The sequence below is a fragment of the Miniopterus schreibersii genome (assembly GCF_964146895.1).
Source record: "Miniopterus schreibersii genome assembly, chromosome: 1".
Classification (NCBI taxonomy): domain Eukaryota; kingdom Metazoa; phylum Chordata; class Mammalia; order Chiroptera; family Miniopteridae; genus Miniopterus; species Miniopterus schreibersii.
In genome coordinates, this window is record NC_138101.1 from 153,361,806 (window position 1) to 153,388,151 (window position 26,346).

The 26,346-nt window shown below is 37.6% G+C and overlaps 1 protein-coding gene across 1 annotated transcript in view; it reads left to right on the plus strand.

Annotated features, from left to right (window-relative positions):
• The window catches only part of UNC13C (unc-13 homolog C), a 462,926-nt gene that overhangs the window by 400,532 nt on the left and 36,048 nt on the right, over nucleotides 1–26,346 (plus strand). Inside the window, exons 26-29 of the mRNA XM_081120504.1 lie at nucleotides 382–505; nucleotides 3,304–3,360; nucleotides 8,203–8,283; nucleotides 20,415–20,562. Coding sequence (XP_080976630.1) covers nucleotides 382–505; nucleotides 3,304–3,360; nucleotides 8,203–8,283; nucleotides 20,415–20,562 — 410 coding nt within the window. The remainder of the gene's footprint in view (nucleotides 1–381; nucleotides 506–3,303; nucleotides 3,361–8,202; nucleotides 8,284–20,414; nucleotides 20,563–26,346) is intronic.

Below are 26,346 nucleotides of genomic sequence, written 5' to 3' on the forward strand. Positions count from 1 at the left end.
AGGCTCAGTGCCAGGCACTGATGAAATGTATTTGATTGATGTTCGGCCTGCACCGTGAACACAGAGCATGTTGTAAACAAGGGGGGAATGAGGGTGAAAACCATGTCCTTTGGGAGCCTTGCTGTCCATTTAGAAAACAACTTAAGAAAAGGAAAAATCTGAAATCGTTTTCTACCAAGTAGTGAATTATCTAATGTATAGTATGATGAAATAGATATTTAATATTATGTATTTTTATTTGAAATTTAGCATTTGAATACTATAAAGGCCTCTGCAGGTATTTGAACCTCAGTATTGAAAAATGTGATTCTCTGATCAGTAAAATAAGTTGATACCTGGATAGGAGACTCATAAGTGATTACATGTGTTATTTGACTTCAGCTTAAGTCTCTCAGCAAAAATCTGTGAGAAAACGGTTCTGAAGCGAGTTTTGAAAGAGCTGTGGAAGCTAGTTCTCAACAGAATAGAGAAGCAGATTGTTCTCCCTCCTCTGACAGATCAAACCGTAAGTATTTAAACTCAAGTTTGATTATATTTTTCAATAACCCATCTAATCGTTTTCTGTTTAAGTGAGTGGATTTGACCTCAATGAAATATTAATTAAATCCACTTTGGGAAAAGGCATTTGGTATGCAGTGTCTTAATAATGATCATTTAAATAACATTTTCTTATACAAATCCGTTTTATATAGTGGCAGTAGCAATTGAACTTCATCTCTTGAAAAAAATATATCAAAGTTCAATTTATAGGGTTATCTGGTCTACACACATAATTTTTTAAATTTAATTTTACTGTGAACCTCCAGAGAAATAGATTTAGGGTAGAACTTCACTGTGTTTCTTTCTGAAATCTTACAGTTTAAGAAGATAAATCCAGCACTACCATATGGAATTCTTTCCATCTTTACATTTTGCTTCCATCTATTACCTTCCCCCTTGGAGGTTAATAGAGGAGACACCTTTCAGAGAATTTGAAGCGCATGACTGTATCATACACAGTGAATTAAAAAAGAACCAGGAAGATCAATTGGCAGCAAAGTTAGACAGTGGCCAAATGGATACTCAGTGCCAGGTATCTCAGTTCCCATTTCCTGAGCCAAGCAAAGAACAAGTAATCCTAACAACCATCTGTAACAGAGTAATATTTTTTTTGTGAGGAAGATAAATTGATGCAAATAATGAGTAATTATAAAGTAAACTAAAATATTTATTGAACTACAAATTATGCACATTCAGTTTGTATTTATCCAATGAAATTATATAGAAAATGCTTTCTTGTAAAGTGTTTCAAGATGCAAAAACACACGTTTTTTCTACTTATTTATTGCCAACAATGGGTGATAAAATATAAATTACTTTGTTTTCCTTCATGCTGTTAATGTGTGGTATAATCATTTGTACATAAGAGTAGCCACATCACACATATAAACACATATACACACACTCCACGCCCCCACACATACCTTGTTCTGCTATAATACATAAAGTGTTTCAGTAACACCAGTTAGTGATTATGTTATTGATCAAAAGGGGGATGATATCAGTATAGCCTGGAAGTTAGGTTGCTTTATATAAAAATTTGCCTAGGTGAGAGGCTCTGGAATATACTAGAAGAACTATAAACTTCAGAAAAAGAAGGCACTGAGCTTGGTTACTATATAGGCAGGAGCCCTTTCATCCCCAATTTTTAAAAATACTATTGTTTTTGTTAATGCTCACCCGAGGATATCTTTCCATTAATTTTTAGAGAGTGGAAGGGAGGAGGGGAGCAAGAGAGAGAGAGAGAAACATTGATGTGAGAAAGACACATTGATGGGTTGCCTCCCACACATGCCCCTACTGGTGCCAGGGATCGATCCTGCAACCCAGGTATGTGCCCTTTACCGGGACTTGAATCTGTGACCCTTCATGCACAGGGTGACACTCTAACCACTGAGAAACACTGGCCAAAGCTAAAAAAAAAAAAAAAAAAAAAAATTTAACTGCAGGAGAGTCCACTTTCCCATAAGCCTCTATCCAGAAAGATGCACCTTGCATGGCTCACACATGGCAGGCTATCCTCCCTGTGCCTGTATGGGTATTGTCTCAGCCCATAATTGTACTCTGTTGCTTTGTTGTTGGGTTTTTCTTTTTTAATTTTTAATATTCCTTGAAGCAGCCACCAGCCTCACTGAGCAACCTGCAAGCTATCTCCCAAAGTAGCATTTATTGTTTCAGACAGTTATTCGTTAACAAAATTGCATGAGATTTAACGGTGCTGCCCACTGCTATTTTCCCCATGAGCCCTACTATTTCTAGTGCACAATTTTGTAGAATATGAGGATTTTCAAGAAGACACAAATCATGTCATAGCAGAAACAATATATATGATATTTCAGTGTTGAAATAGGACTGCCCTGGGAAAGCTGACCTCACCTCAATTTTCTCTAGCATTGAGATCTCTAAGCATGAATCTAGATCATTTATTCATTCATTTGATACATTTTCTTTGAGCTTCTACTGTATCGTAGGCACTATGCTGGGTGTTGGAGATAAAATATGAGCCAAATTAGACATGGTTGCTGTTCTCGTGAACTTCGTAGTGTTTAATTTCCTAATGAATATAAAGACTCTACTTAAAATATATATATGGAGAGTGTTCCTCCATAATGGTTGATTTTCCTTACTGTGAAAGTATTCTAGGCTACTAACGAACTTAGTCAAATTAAATACTTTTCCTGTCACACTTACCAACAGATATCCCTCTAGTTTTTCATTCTAGTAGTGTGTTTTATGGTTTATTCTGGTGCTTTTCAAACTCTTAACAGGATATTGAGGTTCGGAAAAAGGCTCCAGCTGAGAGAGGACTTACAGGGGCAGGTGTCTGAGAGATGACACCACGTCTCAGGAGGAACAGCTCGGCTCACCTTCTTTAGCTCTGTATCTTAATGAAAACTTGCAGAGATTTATTTTGGGAAGAAATGGAATACAGGAGTTGCCTCTATTGAAAGTAAATTAATAAAACATCAAGATCACTGATTTAATCCATATGATCTATTAAACTGGCTGTGTAAGCAGCAACCCATTCAGTAACTCAGACTTAACACCTACAGAAGTGGGATACCTATGAGGACAGTTACAATGCTAGTGGTACTGGGTATCTTTGACCCAGTCTGTAAAATGGACCTATTAATGGCATCTGGCATGAAAGTCACAAATGTTATAGGGAAATAAAGCAAATACTTTATTGACACATTTCTAATGTGACTGTTACTGAAACTTTTAAGATTAAATCTTCTCTCTTTTTTTTATGTGTATCTCCAGGGACCCCAGATGATTTTCATCACTGCTAAAGATCTTGGACAATTATCAAAACTGAAGGTAATAAGAATTTTTTAAATTGCTGGTTGTCTGTGAAAAGTGATGAGCTAACTACAGCTCTGCAAGAAAGCATCCTCCTACTGGTCATGGTATCTCCCATGGCAGGACTAAGAACCTGTGTGTCTGTGATCTCACAGTCTGCTTTAAGGAGGAACCAGGTCAGATTTAGGGACTGAAGTTTTCTTTTTTCTTTTTTTTTCTTTCTGCCATGTTTCTTACATTTTCCAATTGGTAGGGCAACTGGGAATATTTGACTTTGTATTGTAGCATTCAGTATTACTGCTTTTGGGGTAAGTTAGAGAACATATTTTCTTTCATATAGTAAAATGGCTTTGTACAAATAAAGGCAAAATGGAATGTTTTGTAGAAATCCAGTAAAGTCTAGAGAAGTCTTGTAAGCAAAAAACCTAGTTGGAAAAATGAAACTCATCGAAACAGACATTAAATTTATAAATGAGAATTTGCTGACTCAATAACCTTGCCCTTTGTTATTGCTTGAGATTCACAATCCTTTGCAGCTGTGGTAGGAACTTGACTAGTTAGGATAGGAACTTGACTGGTTAAAATACATATTATTCTCTGTGACTGGCTTGTCTCACTTGTCATAATGTCCTCCAAGTTCATCCATGTTGTCACATATGGTAGGACTTCCGTCGTTTTAAAGGCCAAATAATATTCCATTATATGTATAGACCACATTTCCTTTATCCATCCATTCTTTCATCAGTGGACCGCATATAGGCCAACATTGTGCCTATAGTCAAAATACATGTTGTTTTGTTTAATTTTTATGGATTAGAATACAGTGGAGCATGGAGATGGGTTCCAGACACAGACCACCTTGTTTCCAATTCTGCCTCCGCCGCTTCCAACTATGTCAACACTAGCCAAAGTATTTAACCTTTTTAATCTTCAGATGTGGCATTTGTTAAATGCAGAAAATTTTAACTCGTGGTTTGTAGGATTGTTGTGAGGATAAGTGAGATAATGCAAACACTATCTTTGCATAGTAACTGCAAAGAGGATGCCACCTCTCACTCACAGAAACAGCTATTTGCCTCCACCCCCAGCTGGCAGCTCCAAGTTAGGTATCACCAGGATTATTTTGTGTATAAAACACAGAGGGAGGATAATCCATTTGGCTGTGTAATTACTTACTGTGATAAAAACAGCTGCCCTGTAATTTCACAATCCTATTTTATCACCTACATTATCCCCTTCCTCAGAAAAAAAAGGCCAGTAATCTATTTAGAAGACATAACCATCACCTAAAATTGTTTTTTCAGGTATTCAGTGATTTTGATAGTTCCAAGGGAAGGTAGATGTCACTGCCAAACTATTATTTTCTATCTTGGATCTCTATCTCTTTATTTATCCCTCTTATTACCTTCCTGGGATTTCCAGTTTCTATATTGAAAAATGCATTTTACAGTGTTGAAGCTCCTCATATAAAACCATGAAGGTGAAACAGCATAGTGTCTCATTACAAAAGAAATTGCCCTGCCATGCTCTAGCATCTGTGTGATATTAGGAAACATACTCCATCTCCCTGAGCTTCAGTTTCCTGAAAGGATCATTATACCAGCTAGAAATGTTTCAGTATCAGGTGATGAAAAGCCATACTAACATAAGCAAAGAGGGATTTTTATTTCTACATGAAACTATATCGTCCTGGGATAACTAGTTTCCGTCACTGCTTGATTGGGAACTGAAACGATGTTATGGAACCCAGTTACTACCTCTCAGCTGCTCTCTCCTTATTTGATGCATTGCTGTAACAAACCTCCCTTCCTATTTGTAAAATAACTATCTCTGCTCTGTATCTAACACCTTTGAACTTGAAATCCTGGAGGGAAGGATACCCACCTTGATGCAAAGAATTCCAGCAAAGTCCACGGGCACATCATTAGCTCTGATGGAGTGTGATCACCATTCCCAAGCTAACGACTGTGGCCTGGGGAGTGACATATGCCATTTGGCTTAACTCACATAGGCACTCCTGAGCTGAAGTCAGGCCCATTCAAATCTTACAAACTCTGAGCAGGATGGAGACTGGTTCCCCAGAAGGCATATGCAGGCTAGGTGGAAAAAATCAAATCCACAGAAAATACAGGTTTTAGGTCCCTTTGCAGCCCCCAAATTTCATCAATTCAATGAATTATCTTTCTATTGTAATTATCTAATAGCAAATTATGAATAAAACATCCTAAAAGGGTTATTTCATCAACACTGAAATAATCTAAAGGACTAAAAATAGAATCTTGGTGTCCATAGGTGATGGGAAATAACTTAGTTCTGTGTCATATTTTTGTATTACTGACCCTTGATTTTTTTTAATTTTTAAATTATTAGTCCACTTAATCATTACTTGAATTATAGAGCAATAAAACTTCTATAATCATATGCAAAAAACCCTTAAAAATCCAGCTATAATAAAGAACTTGAAATTTTGCAAAGCTATTTTCCCTTATTTTACTACAATGTCACTACCAAATTTTGTTTTAAACCTTTGGGCCTTTACATTTTTTATATGTTAGTTTGAAAGCAGATTTGATCCACTGGAAAAGTGCTATTTAAAATAATTGTACCGATGGATAAATTTAGAAATCCTATATAGAAATATTAACAACTAACAACCTTACTTAAAAGAACACAGGATCGAGGAAAATAGAATGAGGGAACTACAATTTTGAATGGATTCATAAAACAAGTATTCAGCAGTTTGATAGATATTTATTACCTGGAACTTCATAATGTATGGATATTATGTATACCCAACTTTTGACTATTTAATGGGATCAGATTTGTCATAATTTTTAAAATAAGTACATCTTATGGAGGGTAACAGAATATCAAACCAATGAATAAAAATACACCTGAGACTATGAGTTTGCTGCAAGCAAGCAGTAACTCATCATTGCCAGTGTCTTTCAGAGACTCTCTTATTTGAATAAGCTATTGTTAAATCCTGGAAGATTATATTTTTCTACAGCACCATATATATTATTTATCAGCTTCTATTAAAAAATTTGAACACATCATAAAGCTAGTCAAGACTGATGAAGCCACCTGGCTGGGCGTGGCTCAGTGGTTGAGTATCAGCCCAGCATCCAGGAGATTGAAGTTTGATTCCCCATCAGAGCGAATGCCTGGGTTGCAGGCTCAATCCCCAGTTGGGGGCGTGCAGGAGGCAGCCAGCTGATCAATAACGACTCTCTTATCATTGATGTTTCTATCCCTCCCTCTCCCTTCCTCTTTCTCTGAAATCAATAAAGATGTATTTCAAAAAAAAAAAGACTGATGAAGCCAGAGATTTATTTAATGTAAAATATTTGTATTTACTATCCCTAAAGCATTTCCCCCTATAATTCATTAAAAATTTCCCATTACCCTTTGAGTCTCAATAGGTATTTAATATTTATGTTCAAAAAATAGAAAATGGACTCATATATTTCAGTTGAAATCCCTATATCAGAAAGATGCAGGCATGTATACCATGGATCCATGAAGCATTGCACCATGGTTTCAGCAATATTCAAAGGAGTACGCTTCTATTTAAGCACGCTGAACTTAACGAGATAAGCTAAAAGAAGTACAATTCAATTAGCAAAAATATACTGCATGCCTGGCAGGTGATGATTGCCAGGACAGGCACCGAAAGGCTACAGAAGTAAGACATAGAAATCACCTTCAGGAAGTCGTAGCACCTACTAAATAGCCACATAAGGTCTAGAACAGAAAGATGAGCCACTCATTATGATGCACAATTTGTGACTTTCACAGAGTACCTGGCTAAGTAGTGAATGACGGTCAACATAAAGCCCATGCTCCACTTGCCAAGCCGTAAGCGCTGACGCAAAACTATGCCCCACAGGGAAAGAGGCACCTTTTATTATTGACCTAAGGTACTTATCCATTACTCAAGCCATGCGTTCTGGAAACTGTGTCTACCCACATGGGCTTTTCCTCTAATTCACACAAAGGCACCTATTGAAGTTAGAATTTAAGTTCCAGGAAGGCATATTATTGAACAATATGTCTCGGCCACCTGGACCAGTACTGGCACATAATGAGCACTCGATAAATACTTGTTAGATCTTATTGACTAGAATAGTGGCAGCCCGGGTGAGATTGTATTAATTTGGCAGGTCAGTAACTTAAAAATTTTTATCTTCAACAAGTTTCTATTTTTTTATTGTTATCTTCAATTTTCTACCATCATTTCCCTAAAGAAGCTTTGAATGATTAGTTGAGACAGTCCACATTGAACAATGAGGAAAACCCATTGTGAATTATGGAAATCAGTTCTAAGATATTGAAAAATGATTTTGAAATATTGAAAATATCTAGACCTGAATTCAGTTAACTCTTTCTTGGTAATGACTAGGCATTAAGGGGCTCTAAGAAAGAGAATAAATTAGAGGCATGATAGGTAAAGGAATCTCTACCAGAAATAATTGAGAGAGGCTAAAATTCACCTCAAATCTTTTCTATAATTGACCTTCTTTAGCTTACAGAACATAAAGCAAGGAATTAAAGTGAAAAGGCTTTGGCTCACATTTTTCAGGTTTCTCTGCTCTATTCTAACATTAACTTGTAAGTGGGGGGGAAAAGCCACATATGAATCAAAGTACTACTCTCTAAGTAAACATTTAGCATTTCTTATTTTGGCAAAATGGATATTTATTGAACATATGACAAAATAATCATCTAAAAAGTATTGATAAGAAAATATTTCAAGTAAAAATATTTGCATATGGGGATTATGCAGATTTTGTTTGAAAATAGTTGTTAAGTAAATAAACTGGTCATTTTATAAGCAATTGTTAACCTGTTTAACAGGAGCACATGATTCGAGAGGATGCCAAGGGTCTGACACTGAGACAATGCACCATAATGGAGGTGGTCCTGGCTACCATCAAGGTAAGGTGACACTACCTCTGGATCTGTATCCAGAATCCTCCGGGTACATTCTGAGAAAGGAGCCCCAGATGCATCTCTGCAGAGCTGTGCCGTCCATGGACAGTTATACAGATACATTCCTGAAGTGTGTCAGTTTATCCTATACCACCTTCTTATTACATCCATATTACTGCCCTTTTACTTGCCTCCTTTGTCTATCTCTAGAAAACATGTGTGAAACCTATGCTGTAACATATGTTTTCAAAGAAAGACATGCACTACCCCCAACGCCCCATTAAACAGATGCCTCAGGAGATTTGAGGTTAACAGAATTTCTTTTTATGTGTTCTATGCTTGTTGAAATGGTTTTTAAAAGATCAATCTTCTCCTCTTGCAGCACAGTAATTTAATTTTCTGCTCAAAACTCAAAGGCATTGTGTTGTGTGCATCAATTTTTCATAGCCAAAGGTTGACCAAACGTGGTGGTGTGGGCTAAATGTGGGCACATCTCAAAATTTAACTTAGAATGGCTTTGCTTTTATAGATCCCTTATATATTTATATACTAAATTTTGTCCTTATCTGTTAGGGTTTATTAAATAATGAAAAATTAATCTATCTCCAAAATTTAAGCTGTGTCCAATGTCTCCAGCTTCACTGTGGGAAGCATCTATTATTCAAGGATGTGTGAGCCATGTAGCAAAAAGTGTCAGCTACCAGGAGCTTCTTTTCAGAGCACGGCATAGTCACACTGGATAGAAACAGACTTTATAATTCATTAGGACAGAGTTCTACTGGAAAACAATTGGACACCTTCTCAAAACTACCACCTCATGGCTTCTATTTTGCAGCGTCAGCATTTAATAAGAGGCTGTCTTTTACTTCTTCCATGTCAAAAACTGCAAAGTGAAATCTGTGAGGTGAAAGGTTTGTAGCCCTGGTGGAAACTGGGGACTGTGAATTTAGGCTGTGAGATTACAGAAATAGAATTTCTAAAGATACAGCAAGAGTATTGCCTGGAAGTATAGAAATTTTACAAAATAATTTTCAGAAAGAGAAAAAAGGTGAAAAATGAGAAACCAGTTCTTTTTAAAAATTATTTTCAAAAAAAGTGAATAAGAAACGACCTTTGGAGTGATAGCAGCACGGCAGTAGGAAAAAATAAGAGCTCTTATTGTTGTGTGCACCATGAAGAGGGTAAAAAGTAAAACTTTTAGAATCTAAATTCAGCCCTTCATGGATTTTATTCGGTCAATGTCTGACCTGAAGAGAGAAAGGAAAAAGTGTTCTGTGAAAATATGGAGTGGCATTCAGAGTATTAACAGACCTGACGCCTGTCCGCAACCCTAATATCTCTTTAATTTGTCTTGGTCAGGACACGTGACCAACACCTGTAGGCTGAGCTCTGCCCTGACTCTGGGACAACCCTGAGCCCCAAGCAAGTCTACATCCTGACAGCTCAACTCTCCCATCTTCCTGTCTGGGTCACCTGTGATGGTCTTTTAATTCAGATTCAGCCAACAAATACTTGCCTTGTTCTTTAGGACTTGTCTGATGTCCAAGGTCGAATAAGTGGCTCTGTGTCATTATCATATTATTTTGGGATTGGATTCTGACCTTGGTACTCCTGAGCCTCAGAGCCTGAGGTCCAGTCTCCAGTCCCCCTACTCCCCGACTAATGTGATGCCACCTCTTTCTCAGGGGTCTCCACGCTATTAGGCTCTCTTGTCCCCGTGTCCTACTCATCTGCCAGGTTTTTCCCCTATATCTGCTTTCAATGGCCTTGTCCTCAGTTAACCAAAGTGAGGACTCCCTTTATCTTGTCCACAGCTGAGATTTGCCCCTACTGACTGCTATACCAAGCACTAATTCTCATGTTGACTACGAAGGAACTCAGGAGGAAGAGAAAGAAGAATACTCCTTAAAATAATTGTAACCCCAATTCTCTGCCTGGAGCTCAGAAAAGGAACACTGTAAGACCAGCAGAGCCCTCATGAGGAAGATGTTCTTACAAGGAGCAGATGCTAACCAAACTAACACCCAAAGGCTGCCAAAGAGATGAGCCTTAATTTCTCTTTAGCTCAATTTAAGCAGATAAACTAGGAGTAAGAAAAGAAGAAAGAAAATGCTATGTTTACAGAATATAGACCGAAATAGTGTTTTTAATTTTTTTAAATATCTTTCAGGTATGTACATCATCTCGCCTGGTCCTTATAAATATCTTGGGTGGTAGATAGGTCAAGAATGATTATTCACATTTTATAGATGAGAAGACAGGATTTAAATTGTTTGTCTCAGGCCACAGACTGCTAGTAACTGGCAGAGCTGAGAAAAAATTCCAAATTCTATAGTCAATGACCTTGCTTCTATGTCACATTATTTCACTAAATGTTAACAAAGTGTGGATAAAATGTAGCAGGCCAAAATGGATGATATTTCTTCTGAGTGATTAATTCTTTCTAAATTAAAATACGATATTTCAATTATTTAGATTATTTTCTAATTATTTAGAAATAATTTAAAATCTTTCAACCTCTATGTAAGTATTGCTAAAAAATATTAACTCTCTTAAATAATAAAATTTTTACTGGACATTTTCTAATATCAGTCACATGTAGTTTTAATTATAAGCCAGAAGGTTAGGATATGGTACAAGTAACAGAAGTTATAGTGACATGCTCCTGCTAGCATGGTTGGGTTTTGAGACATTCCATTCACCTGCCAACACAGCCAAATCAATAGTATTTGAAAATAAAAGTAGCAAGACGACAGCTATGAGGCAGATAGCCAACAGCCTAATCAGTATGTGCAAGCTAATAGAGAGGCCAACCTGGAAACCCTAGTTTGAAAGGGACCTAGTTGAGCTTTTGAGTCTCAGATCACATGTCAGGAAGACTCGGGACTGCTGGGATTCCCTGAAATGTGGATTTCTTTCAAAGACGCTTTTCCAACAGCAGGTACTCTTGACCTGAGCATGGATCTCCAGACTTAAGGAAATTCTTAAATCTTGAACAATCCTCAAGTAATTTTATGATGAAGTTCTAAATACTCAGAAAAAAAGCTGGCTGGTTTTATTGTTCTACCTTTTCCAATCCCCTGGAACACTTGTCATTTGGACCTGCACGTGACACTGCAGTGTATGCTGCAGATGTGTTTTACTGCAGATGTGTTTTACTGCATGCAGTGCCAGTACAGGGGGTTAAAATAATAAACACATGGATCAGGGCCCTCTAGAAATCTGAATTTCTTGGTATAAAGGAAAGAATTTGGACTAAATATGAATATCTATTCAAATAGAGCTTTGGAATTTACTTATCACTTACTAATTTAATCCTAGGTAGCAGCACCTCTGCTACTCAGGATCCAGACAAATAGCAAGATATGCGATGTTATGCCTGATGTTCTGACCCTAACTAAGGTCTTACTTACCCCATCCTGCTATCTGTTTTTTCACAAAGCAATTTTGGTGGCTCCTTCTCAGCAACTTCTTTAAAAAAAAATCATTATGAGTATATTTTTTTGCATTATTTAAAATTCAGCTGCTCCTGGGAAGAACATAGTGCCTTACCTAGTTTGGAGTATTATAATTTAAAAATTATTATTTGAAGCTTTACTGTATATAGCAAGTATGGGGAGTAATGAAGAGGTGGCTGGGGATAAGAGAGACCTTGCTCTTGACTTATAAACAAAAACATCTACAACTGATAAAAGAGATGTGCACAGAGTGGTGGGGAGCACAGAAAGGGTGATAAATCCTTTTGGGTACCTAGGGGAAAGCTTCCTAGAGAGAAAAAATTGGAGTTTAGAGGATAAATTAGGGGAAAGCTAGGGGAAAGTCACTGCAGGCCTAGAGAGAAGCATGAGTGAAATGCGGGAAGGTGGGGGTCAGCCTGAAAGCCACAGTCTAGCCAGAGGAATAGGTTGTGACCGGGTGCATATTACAGGGAGTAAGAGAGGAACATTGGGTTGGAGCCAAAATACTGAGGCTTAAGCATCAAAGTAAAAAATCTGAACTTCGGTTTGTTGGCAAAAGAAAGGGAGAAGCCTAATTTGTTATGACATGGAAAAGAGGACTGCAGTTGTAGCAGAAAATAATTTTTTAAATATCTATCAAGTAATTTTCTTAAATGTCAGTTGCTAAAGGCAGGTTATTATTATATCTAAGTTTGAAAAAATAAGTTATCGGCCTGAATGTACCAAAACTGTGATTCAGGGTATTTTAAGAAATAAAAACGATCCTAGGAAATCACTACCAGAATAGCATATGGAACCGAAAAGTAAACTCTTCCTGCAAACTCGTGAAGAAACATTAGCATGTTCCCTTCAGTCAGTAAAAATAGACCGTGAAAGATCTCCAAATATGTGACAAACACGAAGAGTTGAAGAATTTAGAAAGTTTTTAATTGGGATTATAAAAGGAATGTCTTGCTAAGCATGCAGACATATTTATCATGATTTTTTTACTTAGCAGCACTATTTTTTTCTCTCACAAATTACAATCAGGTCTGAAGTGCTTTATTTTTTGCAGTTTCATGCAGAATAATAATAATAATAAACAGAAAAAACCCTCTAGATACTTATCAAGATAAAGAAATCACTAGGCACCCTTACATCAGCGAAGCCAACACATTACTGTAAAGGATGGAAGCCTCCACAAATATCAGAAAATGAATATAAATAAAAATGTACATAAACTAGTTGAAACTATGTGGGAGATTATACCACTGGCAATTAGAGAAGCAGGATAGCGGGCGAAGAGAGAAACCTGAGTGTGAAAGTTACTGCCCTTGCCTATGGGAATGAAAATAGAATTGAAAGGATAATTGTCAGAAAATTAAATGAGTTATCACATATAAACTAAGTAAAACAGTTCCTGTCATATAGAAAGTGCTTTAAATATAATCACTATATTGCCTGAGGAGAGGGTTACTTTGGAAGAGCCCCTCTCTGCTGTTAAACTCAAGATCCCACGTACTCTTATGCAACCAGTTTTTTCACCCTTTCTTAATAAACTTTCATTCTCTCTCAGCGAAACTACCTATTAAATCTAGTTCTTTGCCCTAAGCAATAGTTCAAGTCCGTAAGGCCTTGTGCTCTGGCCTTTCGGTTTCCTGTGCACAGCAACTTCTCACTATAAAGAACACAACCCCCCTAGGATTCTTCAGTATTTTCTGAGACTTCCCTCTGGGAAGCAGTGCTGTTCCTTCTCTCAAGGAGTTTCTAGTCTTGATTAAAGATGGAAAAGACACATTAAAAATTAGATAATGATACGTGTTAACTTATATGACAAGTGTAAGAGACAGAACAGGATCACACAGATGCTAATTGAGGGGCACGGATAAAAAGTGGTAAGGGTTTAGAGGGGTAAGCAACCACCATGAACTCAAGGGATCAGGAAAAGCTGAAAGAGTGGTCTTATGGGGATGGAAGGGAGCTGACAGGCTGGATGGGAGAGACATCAGGGTGGGAAGGATGGAGGAAGATGCATGACTTGAACATAATCAGGGAGAAAGGATTTCACCATAGGAAGGCACAAGACCAGAGGGCTAGGAGTCAGCGACCAGACCATTCTACCCACCTGACTGGATGTAACTGGAGGTTTGCACAGTAAAACAGTGTAAAATGAGGTTTGGGTTGAAAGTACAGAGGTCCTTTTGCACCCTCAGTGGATTCTATAAATGAGCCATTGATGATTTTGAAAATATATGGCCTGCCAGGAGTACCATTTTAGCAATGGAAATTTCACAGGAGTGTGCAATCTGGATTGATTGATTCAAGATTATAGTCACAGAGATCAGTTACAGTTATTTAATGAATGAGATGATGAGGGCTATCACCAGGGTCGTAGAAAGTGAAAGATGAACATGAGTGACACAAGAAAGGGAGAGTCACTGCAACGTGGCAATGGAAATTGGGGCAAGAATTAGGGAGGAGCCTAGGGTGATGCAGAGGTATCAGCTAATGCTGGGAAGCATGGCTCCACTGAGAAAAATGGCAAATTAGGCAGGAGGGTCATTTTCCTATTGCCAGGTTGGAGTTAGATATGGTGGCAGAAACATGAAAATAAGTATCCAGTAAACTGCTGGAGGCAGGGACTGGTGCTCAGGAAACAAAGCAGGGCTAGATTTGGGGGAGTATTCTACCAATTAAGTATATTTTCTTACAAATAGAAAGATCTTTACAGTTCACAAAGCTGTTACAGAGAGAGTAGTTAATTTCATCTCTACCACACTACACTCAGGCATGGAGGATATTTCTGTTCCATTCTAAAAATAAACAAAATGATACACTGTGAGGTTAAATAATCTATGCAAAAATCACGTTGCACAGAGGAAAGATGCAGAATTACATTGTCTGGCACATTTTAAAGTAAAGGGGGAAAGAATTTCACCATAGGAAGGCACAAGACCAAAGGGCTAGGAGTCAGTGACCAGACCATCCTACCCACCTGACTGGATGGTGGGTCAAAGAGGTGACGAGGGTTCTAAAATCTCAGAATTGGAAGCAAAACCCAACATCTCGCCTCTCCTCATGCAGAGAAATGCCGTCTGCAGTGCTCTTGGCCTGTGGTCAACTGGCCACCACTTAATGGCCACTAATGGGCCCTCACTAACTCATAAGCAACAGCTCCAGTATTTAAGATGCACTTATTATTAGAAAGGTTGTCTTTATATTGAACCAAAAATCTGCTTCCCTGATACTTGTACCTATGTGTTGGTCCTCCTTTCCTTTGAAACTACTACAAAAATTTTATTTTGGGGGTAGGGTGGGGGTATGTGATAGCCCTTCAGACAGAGGAGAAAACTATGATGCTGCCTGAAATTGTTGCAGCGATTATTAAATAACGTCCCTAGACTTTACAAAATCCTGCTCGCCTACCTTTGGCTGCCCTTCACTTTTTCATATTTCTCATAAACAATGAAGCCTAGGAATGAATTAAGAAAGACCCTGATATTCCAGATTTGTTCTAACCAGCAGAGAATGTTGTTGCTCTATCGCACCCTTTGTCTTGACCCAATTACCTGTATTCATGCATGATAAGATTTCATAAGCTTCCATAGCTGCCCCATCACTCACTAAATCATGTTGAACTTGAGAGCAAATAAAGTTTTATGACTTTTTATATTTTATGATGTTAAGCTAAGCCATCCCTATTCTGTATTTTGCAGAAAACACTGTATCATAAATAAAGGCCTTTCTTTTTTCTCTTTGTCATCTGATCCTCTAATGTTGACCCACCATTCCAGACTGCCAAGACCTTTCTGAAGCCAGATTCTGTCATCCAGTGTAATAGCTTCAAGCTTTGGCTCAAGTGCACACTTGAAAAACATGCTTTCTGTCTTTGTCTGTCCAAGCCTGTGGTGAAAATATCAGCCAGGACAGGGTCAAGGGTAGGGAGACTGTTACCCTGCTGACAGCCGTATCCTTCACAGCACTAAATTACAGCCACCATCTCCACGGTCCTCTAACTGACTGAAAATTCCTTTCTTGAATGAGGAGGAAATGACCTGTCCCAAAGTGTTATTTTGCCAATTATTTTCAGTTAATTTGCACCAGTGTAAGTAAAACATCTGAGCAGATCAGAAATGTTCAGGGATTATGCTGCAGGTTGCAGAGGAACAAAAAAACAGAGTTTTCTTGTTTAGAACCAATGGAGAGTAATCCACTTTCCAGGTGCATGAGGGGAACATTGAGAAGGCTTTAAAACCTACATTCACAGATTCCCCCCTAGGACATAATTCCCCTCCAAAATACTTACTATAATAAATGGAGAGCAACTCAGTTGCACTGAGCTGTTGGTAGTGGATTTTAAAAGCTAAGACATTCACTCCCACATATCAGCATCACATTTATATCCTTCAAACCCAGCCCTCAGCAAAATACAGATCCAGCTCTCCTGCTCCTTCAGGGCTCATGCAAAGAGTCAAAACCGAATGTGAAATCTCTGAATGGCAAGGCGCTCCCAGTGACCACATCGTCCTTTCTCTTGGAGAGATAAACAGACCCATGCTCTCAGGAGCCGTGGCCCAGGTTCTGAACACCGTGTGCAGGGCTTCCCATAAAGTAGCATTTCATCAGGGTTCATTTGCATAAACAGAGAAGCCATTTCCTTTGCTCTCTGAGTAAGAAGCCTATGGTATGCGTTATTTGTGTTCTCTGAATGGAGACTTTCATTCATAGCATCTTGCTTACCAGTTTTCTCTCCTAACTCTCCTTTCTTCTGTCCTGAGTTTGTCTTGCAGCATCTCCTATTATGCAACGCACCCAAAAGACAAAGGCATCATTTCTGCCCTTGCAAATCTTCTGTTCACTTACAATCCTGCTAGAACCTTTAGCAGAGGCAGTCCAGTGTCATAACCGAAAACTCTAGGGAGACCCACAGGCTTTCCTCAGGAACACACTCATGCATTATTTATATTTTCATTTCCTGATTAGTCCCCCATGTCCCAGAGACCTACAAAATAATGCCTTCCTACTTAAAACATGTCTTCCTATAAAATTATAAGGGGTGCAAGGAGAAATGCATATTTTATGCCTTTATAGCCTAACTCTACTTTCCTTCTTCCATGAAGCCTTCTAGACCTTCAAAACTCTCTCTCAATTGTATGAAATCCTGTCACATTCATCTATCCTAGGATTTCTTAACTCATATTCCATGGAATACTTATGTCCCCAAGTGTTAATAAACCTCCTGTGTGGTACTGTTCCTATAGCCAACTCATTTTAAGAATGAAGTACAAGTAGTCCCCTCTTATCCTCGATTTCATTTTCCGTGGTTTCAGTTACCTGCAGTCAACCACAGTCCAAAAATATTAAATGGAAAATTCCAGAAATAAACAATGCGTAAGTTTTAAATTGGGCACCATTCTTAGTAGCATAATGATATCTTGGCCATCTCACTTTGTCCTGCCCAGGATGTGAATCATCCCTCTGTCCAGTATCTCCACACTGTACACAAACCCCACCCATTTAGTCACTTAGTAGCCGTTTTGATATCAGATCTATGGTATCTCAGTGCTTGTGTTCAAGTGACCCTTATTTTATTTAATAATGCAACATTCGCATTACTTTTGTTATACTGTATTGTCATAATTGTTCTATTTTATTACTAGTTGTTGTTAATCTTTTATGTGCCTAATTTATAAGTTAAATTTTATCGTAGACGTATATGTATAGGAAAAGAAATAGTATATATAGGGTTTGGTGCTATCTTGGTTTCAGGCATTCACAGGGGTTCTTGGAACATATCCCCTGCAGGTAAGGGGGGAACCACTATGTGTTAATGGAAGGTTAAACAGATTTCTTTACCACAGTGGGCCTCAGAGCCTTTTAATGTGTTAATAAGCATCGTGAATCTTCAAGACTACAATGTCATCTCTTAACTTGAAGCTTCTAGGCAGCACAAAGTTAGTGCAGAGAATAGACTAATAGCAGTAAACCAGTATAGTTTAAATTATACCAAAGAAACATATTCTGAGAACTACAAATACCTCAATTCTTCTTGAGTGTTGTGGGGACTCCTAGGGTTTCTCTTGGTTACCCAGGCAGACTGTCCTCTTTCTCTAGTCCACTGCAGTGACTTACCTGGGTGCTACTGAAATTTAGAATGGCAGTGCTGATAAATGATAAACATCAAAGATGTCACCACTTTAGAAACCTCTACTGATTCCTTCCCCAATAGAATTGTTTGCCTCCCCATTATCTATATTTCAAATCATTTCTCTTACACCTGCAACATATTATTGAAGCCATTTTGGCATTTTGGTTACATTTTCTACTAGATTATAATCCCTTCGAGAGCAACCTTTGGACCTCTTTAGCTTCATATCCTTGGCAATGGGCACAAGGCCTGGCTCATGAAATAGGATTAATATTTGTTAAATGACAGAGGGAGAAAGAACAGGCAGGAAGGCTGACCCTGTCGCCAATGCTGTTGTGGTGAGCCACAGGCCCATGGCCCTGTTCTCACAAGTTAGAGAGTAAAAATTATGGTCACCTTATGAATGTGTCACCCTTGCTACTTTATATACACTGTTAAAGAACAGTTTTTAAAAGGGTGTATAATTGTGGCATTCATGCAGTTATAAAACAAACCAAAATGTTATTTAACTCATCTATTAATGAGGGAACCAGTAAGCTCTTACAACTGGCTCAAAGGAGAAGTTCAAGAACCACACATAAGGATAAGCAATAAGGAAAGCTGAAGTAAACCTACAAATAGAGGCAAAACAGATCTACCCACAGAACAATAATCAGTTCTATCCTACCAGAAATAACTAATTTCCAGTTCTATGGACAAGCGTCATTTATATTATTACCCATTTTCTACAATTAACAGAGTTTTAAATAGCTTAAAGACAGTGAAACCAAAGATAACCCAGATGGGTATACTATGGAGAACACCCACTAATCTTTTTTCCCCATTTTAAAGTCTTTCACAATCTTTCCTGATGACTCTCATTTGCCCCAAGGGATGGCAAAATACCATTATAGCTGCTGCTTATGTTTCTTCTTATATTTCTTTTTATTATAATCTTCTAGCACTTATGCTTAGATTTAATAAGACTGGAGTTTCTCTGAGAAACACAGAGAGAGAGTGTTTCCTTCAGATATCCTGCCTATCCTTGGTTTAATTTATCCCACTGCTCTCTGCTATTCAGGTGAGTTATTGCATTTGATGGCTCCTTGGTTCATTATGTAAACGGACCTCCAGAGATCACCCCACCATTCCTCTAGGAGAAAAATGTTAAGACCAAACTAAACCATTCCCTTTCAATACATCTATTTAATATTTTTTCCACCCTAAATAGGGTATCATGTTTCATGAAGAAAGGAATGATCATATTTCTTTATTCCCAAGGTGCCTGAAACAATTCTGGACTCATAGTCCTCAGTAAATACTTTCTCCTTGTGGAATGATTTTAACATTTTTTATAAGAAGGTCAATATTTAAAACAAAATTTAAATATTACACCCTTGTCCTTTTTTAAAAAGTAAGAAAAGGCTTTTTTAATTTTTCTATTGGAATTTTAAGAGGCCATGGTTTTTTCTTCTTGGGGAGGGTGTCTGTAATTGGAACAATCTTCAGATTCTATCCCCGTTGCCTACTTTCTCTGGCTTATGCCCAGAATCTTCTCTACATTATACTATTTACAAGTGCACTCAGTTGCCTAGAAATGAGCAGAATATTTTTCTACATGTTCCCTTGAATAAGGGAGAAAATTGAGATAATTATGAGTGGGTTAGAGGGATGACACATATCCATTTAAGAGCACGTATCAAAATTGTTTGTTGAGTTTTTTCAAAATATTTCATTTTGTGGGATCATGAACCATAGTGAGCCATGTTGCAATGAGTGTGTAGTTTAGCATTGTTGGTACAGAGAAAGAAAGAAAACCATTTATCTAACGTTTACAGAATACAATAAATAGTATACATTATTGGGGAAACATTTTAATTTTATCACATATCTCTGCATCTTCTGTTTTCAAGAGACGTCATGCATAAAACTTGCAGCATACAAAATGCTAACATTCTTCAATGACCATATTAATAGTCAAAGAATTTACATCTTCCCTATTATCTTATCTAAACTATTATAGTGTTTTGAGCTTGTTATGTTGACTTTCTAAGGACCACTCTGCATTTTTAGGTTGGCCTATATCTGCACCAGTGTGATTACAGGATAGGAAAGTTGGACTAGCAGGTGTCTGGCCTTGAATCACAAAATAGTATCTGGAAATATGTGACTGAATTACCTTCCTTGTGAAATTCTGCTACCCCTGTATACTTTTCTCATCCTCTGGGAACAGAAGTCAATAACCAAGTTGATTATTACCTAAATGTGTCATTCTAAAGACTACTGCATCTTCTTCATGATCTCATATTCTTAACTCAAGTTTTAAATGAGAAGAAAAGTCTTAAGCTTCAAGGATCTGGGGTCCATGGTGTAGAGCATATTTTCAGATATTGAAGGAACCTGAACTAGATGATGATGACTTAGCAATGGACATGTGGTAGCACTTTCTTTGTACCTACCTTATATTGGTTATACGGTATTATTCCATTTGAAGTTTACTCTTACAGCTATAAAATCTGTCCTCCACTGTTATTTCCAAGTACCGCTGCTTACATTATTTATTTTCTCTTCAGCAATACTTTCACGCAGGAGGAAATGGCCTCAAAAAGAATTTCTTGGAGAAAAGCCCAGATCTTCAGTCTCTGAGATACGCTCTCAGTCTTTATACCCAAACGACAGATACCTTGATAAAGAAGTTCATAGACACTCAAACCTCACAGAGTAAGTAACAGATTAGATGTGATAATAAACTGAACACCTAGCTAAAATTCATTGTAAGAATTATTATAAATAGTATTAATGCTTTTTACTATAATAAATTAAAACAATAAGAATGGAGGATATTGTTCATGGAAAATTACCAACTTTTAGCATTCATAAAATTATAATTTTATGAATAATTTCAGTATCACTTGGGTATGCTTAATACTAAAACTGTATTCAATGGTTGACTCTTGGTGATTCTAACTTCATAAAACTTAACAAAACCTAGTTTTGAATATCCATAACTGTGATATTCTCTTCAATTTAGTACAAAAGATTTGTTGGTCTTGGTAACTCCAAAAAAAGCAATAATAATTCCCCAAATCCTGATTTCAAATGTAAAATTTCCTGCTTGGTGTTTCCAGAAGGGAAATTTCATTTTATCCTAATTTTATGTGAGAAAAGTGTTCAACTCTTACTTTGAAATGGGCCAAGAGGTAAGTATTTTATTTCAAACTCAAATCTGTTTCACATGGCGAAGTTGCTACCTCATAAGCTTTTAGGATATTACTGTTAAGTAACCTTTCTTTCAAGTTGCTTTGTGATTTACTATATTTTGGTAATTATACACACTTATGATCTGGAATTTCTAAGAGATTTTTTTGAAAATGTCAGTATGAGTCAAAAAGAGCCTAATACAGGTTTAAACTCTAGAACATAAAAAATCACACCACAGAAGTCATAAATATAAATTAGAGGATATGGTCTTCATTCATGAGAGATCCTCAGAAAGAAAAGAATAGAGATTTGTTTCTCCTGTGATGAAAATGCTACAGATTTATTTGTGCTTTTTCATGGATATTTAACTTTTCTCACTACATCAAAGATAACACCAAGGTAAGTGCTAAGTAGGTACTTGGCCTGTCTTTAACATTTTGTGCTTCCTGATAGTGTCCAATTAAGTGCTATAAATACTTTTTTTACATGTGATATGCTAATCTGCCTTACACCTTGGGATGGTTCCAGAGAGGAGGAATAAGCTGAGCTCACGAGAGGTTATCAAGAAATACAGAAATAGCCAGAACATTACTCCCTGAATCCATGACCTTCCAAGGTTCTCTGAAGTTTATAACTATCAATGCAATTCTAACACAGCATATAAATAGTATCATAGCTTTATTCCCAGAGAATGTAAGTATATAAGACTTTTGCTTTGCTTTTATAGGTATATATGTATGTTTGCACACACAGGCATGCAGCCCATCTTTTAGCATAGATTCACACCAAAAAACTACATATGTATATCAGTGTTGATATATAGAATTGGGCACATGTATTTATTTTTAATGCTGTGTATTGTATGGCAACATTAAAAACATGTGGTGGTGGATAAGAAGATCTGCAGTCCCGGTAACCACCTGATTTAACATAACTTTATTTCAGAGTTGGCCTTTCTTTTTCTCTTTTACTCTCCTCTTCTGGCTTTGTTGAGTATGGGTTGTTGTGGGGGGTTTTTTTGCATAATTAAAATTGGCCAGACATAGATATGAAACAGCTTTGCATTTTCTCCAATAGCTACCTTCAGCCAAGCTTTGTGTAAACTTATCCCTACCTACCTCATCCTGCAACTGTCCCCAAACAGGCACAATCCGGCCCAAAGGACCTGACGTGTGAAGGGAGCTCGATGGACCCTTTGCTCTCCCTTTCTTTCCCCCTTCTGGATCCCTTTCTGCTATAGAGGTTTTGGGGACAGAAACTGAAGGGGAGGAGGGAGATGTCTTCAATGTTCTCTGTATGGTTGCATCCAAACTCTGGCTTTGTGAGCAGCCTAGTGTTGGGGACCATTGTATGTGTTCCATCTTCCTTCAGGGACCCCTCAGTGATGCCTCCTGCAGCACATACCATAGCTCTTGCTCCTTTACTCTTTGCTTCTAGTGGCCAGGCCTCTGGAATTGGGTCCCAGCAAGAAGGCTGAAGTCCAGCTTCCCCCTGTGGGGTCCCCTTGAGCCATAGAAAACTCAAACGTTCTTTCCACATCTCTGGTGATAACAGAGGATTCTCCACTGTCACCTGCCATCTCTCTACAGTTCTCTTCTCCACCTGCTCAAATAGTTGTTTATATTTCCAACTGGGGGAGGTTTGGAGGGAGGACTACTACTGCCCAATATAACATAACCATTGTTCAATCAAAAGTGAAGGCAAGCCAACGTCTCATGAGTTAATGGGTGCAGGATTTCTGAGTTTATATTCATACCCTCTCTTCTAATTCCATCAATCTCATTTCAATATTCATTACCATAGACTGAATGATAAAGTTAGCATAACAATACCATACCCTTTATAAAAGAATGAGGTAAAGGAGAGAGAAGATGAAAATTCACTGAATATTATATTATAGCACAGCCAAAAGGAAAATATAGTAGAGGATACAATCGTCATTTCTATAATTCGCTCTCAAGTCATGGTTTACACTTATGACCTCCAAATGCCCCTGTTCAGAACATGTTCCCTTTGGCTTCAGAGGAACCTCAGCTTGTAGGATTGTTAACTGAGAAACATAAAAACGTTCAATTCTCGAAGGTCTTATTTATATGGGTTTCTATACGATCCTATGAACATTTGACACTGGACATGTTGAAACAGAGGAGCCTGGGTTCCATCCTTTGGATTACTTCGCTACTCACCCTAAAATGAGCACTTCCAGCTAACAGCAGGATCAATTGTCCCCTTTGTACACCTGATATCCTGGTGGCGTGAAGAGTCCAAAATGAGAAAACGAAGTCTCCCTTTCCAGTGGAAATATTGTTGCAGTTATCCCAGTATTTATTCTAATATTTATTATATTGAACTTTTGTTCATCTAAAAACTTATATTTGGTTTATTCCGTCTAGAAAGATCATACGGGTGTTGTGGCAACTTTGAAATACAACATTTGAACATAAGCTAGCACTGCATGCTGCAAAGCCTGCCGCTTTCTGTCTGAGAAGACACAGGGACACGCTCAGCTCCCTTCAGGATAAACTGGGGTGCCGCAGGTTAATGCCCCAGGGAGCAGCCCTCAACCAATAAAAGGCAGGAAATTGACGGATTAAAAACAAAAATCTATAATTCAGCTTCCTTGGTCGGGACAACTCTGACGTGTGTTTTGCGCAGACCCCAGAGCTCCCCTGTGAGATGCGGCTCCACTCTCCCTCCCGAGGCTGGCTCGAGACCACGTTCTTTTTTGGCTTCCTTCCTTTCTCCTGTTCTCGCCGCCTTAGTCCCTTATCAGTGTTTCCTGGGATTCCTCCCCAGGGAGACCATTTACCCGTGAGTGCCTGTCTCAGGGTCTGCCTCTGGGGATCTCAAATCCAGGGGCAGGCAGCTAGAAAGTGGGGAGTCAGATTCTAACTCAGCTAGTCTAGACCTTAGATTCAGGGCTCTCAGCCACCGTGTGCTCATCTTCTTAATAAGTGTAAAGGCCAAATACTCTGAATGAATCTTTCTCCATTACTTGGACTTTTTCCCCATGATTTCTCAAGTCAGGAACACAGAATTAAATGAAATTCAATCTGTAAATAAGTAAACATTATTTGGAAAAATTGTACATGTTTTCATTTACCTCTTGATCAGTAAAATAAAGTAGTTTTTTGGGTTTTTTTGGTTCCTTTAATTTCTAACTCATACTCTACAGGGAAATAATTGTTTAAAACGACATTAAATCATTATTCAAGTGATATTTAATGGGTGTACATGTTATGTAAAGGGACTTGGGCTTCGTTAGAAATCTAAGTGTGCTTTTTAAAGCATTCATATTTTACTTCTTTTATTCTCATAAAATCTTCCCAAATTTCACTTTCTTCCTTGTCTACCTTTTGTTAAAAGTTCCTTTCTCATCTTTTTCTTTTTTCTGGTTTTTCCCTTGTATGTCTGTGTTAGAAAATTAACTGTAATATTAAATTTAAAAAACCAATTACTACTGATATTTTTTTGTAGCTTCGCATTGAAGGGTACACTTTCCTTTTAAAAATATTTTTATTTGAATTCAGCTTTTTAAAAATGGGTTTATATGTATAGAAAAAATCATCTGTATTTTAAGCACATTTTTTTTATTTTTTTCCTCTCTCTATTTATTTACTTATTTATTAGCTCTTTTCTACATTTTACCTTGCTTTTTGCCTTCTCTTTTTAAATAGATTTTGATATCATCTTTTTCTAGTAGTTAAAAAAAAAAAGTAAAAACTACAAGGGATTGAGTCCCGTTAGAAATTTATGAGCCAAATGAGATCTATCAATATGGAAAAGCACTGTCTTCTCTCCTCTTTCTATTCCAAATATTGGAAAATAAACAAATCCAAAATGGATATAGAAGCTTAAGTCCTCAAGTGAAACTGAGAGTTCAAGTTATAAAAGCACCATGTTCACTATTCTAGCAGCGTACTGCAGTAATCAAACAGCATCTCACTCTGCATTCGCTTAACGAATTTCCTGAGCATCACCTCTGAACACAGTCCCACACGATGAGGTACATATTCAAAGGGGAACATTAAGTCATTTGCACCCGTTGCTCTAAATCCGTGTTTCTCAAGCAGGGTTATTTTGTCCACCCAGAGACATTTGGCAATATCTTAAAACTTTGGTTGTCACATCTGGGAGTGGTAGTTGTATCCCTGGCCTCTAGTGGGTGGAGACCAGAGAAGCTGCTAAACATTGTTCAGTGTACAGGACAGCTCCCTATGACACAAATGTATCTGGCCCCAAATGGCGATACTGCTGAGGTTGGGACTTCCTGCCATAGTACTAGACTAAAAAGGGAGACGTTATGTAACAAGGTCATGTTAGAAGAGGGGAAATTTGGCTTGAGAAGAAAGAGAAGGCAGAGGGTCAGTGGGTAACCTGGGTCATGAGGAGGTAGAAAGGGGAAGATGTTCTGAATGAGGAACCTGTCCAGAAAAGTATATGCTTGCACTTTTTTTTTTTTTAATATTTCTTTATTGATTTTAGAGAGAGGAAAGGAGAAGGAGAGAGAGAGAGATAGAAACATCAATGATGAGAGAGTCATTGATCGGCTGCCTATCCGGCAACCCAGGCATGTGCCCTGACCGGGAATCAAACCCCGATCGCCTGGATCCTAGGTCGACGCTCAACCACTGAGCCACGCCCGGTTGGGCTGTACTCTTAATTTTAAAATTCTAACATGTCCAACATACCCACAGTATATTTTTATTAGGAAAAAAAGTTTGTTTTGCTTTTAAAACAAAATTCACCGTATCACCACCTATTTTTAATCAAGAGATAGTTAAAAGTGCCTTAGATTTCCCTATGCCATTAAAAAATACAGAAATACTATAGTAAGTTTTGTATAACATGAGTAGAAATTATTTTAATATTTATAATAATTATAACACATTATTCCTCTTAAAGTTGACCCAATGGTTTAAATTGGGTAGTTAGCTTTGGTTAAATAATTATAACATACTATTCCTCTTAAAGTTGACCCAGTGGTTTAAACTTTTTTGTTGTTTCTCAAGAATGTGTTACTTACAGTTTTAGAAGCTGTTACAAAATTCATTTCTTGCATCTTGATTACAATATTCATCATAAAAAAACTTTTGTAACATCTATTTCATTACCAAGGGCTCTGAATATTTTATGCTGTAGTAGACAGTGAAAAATGTGTTTAACAAAAACATATTAACTAGAGTTTTTTCCATTGGATAACACAACTTGGAATGAGGCACAGAATGATTAATTGCTGAGTTATCCCTTGTCATATTGTTTCCTTATCTGAGCTTTTATTACAGCTTGGGGAACCCAAATCTC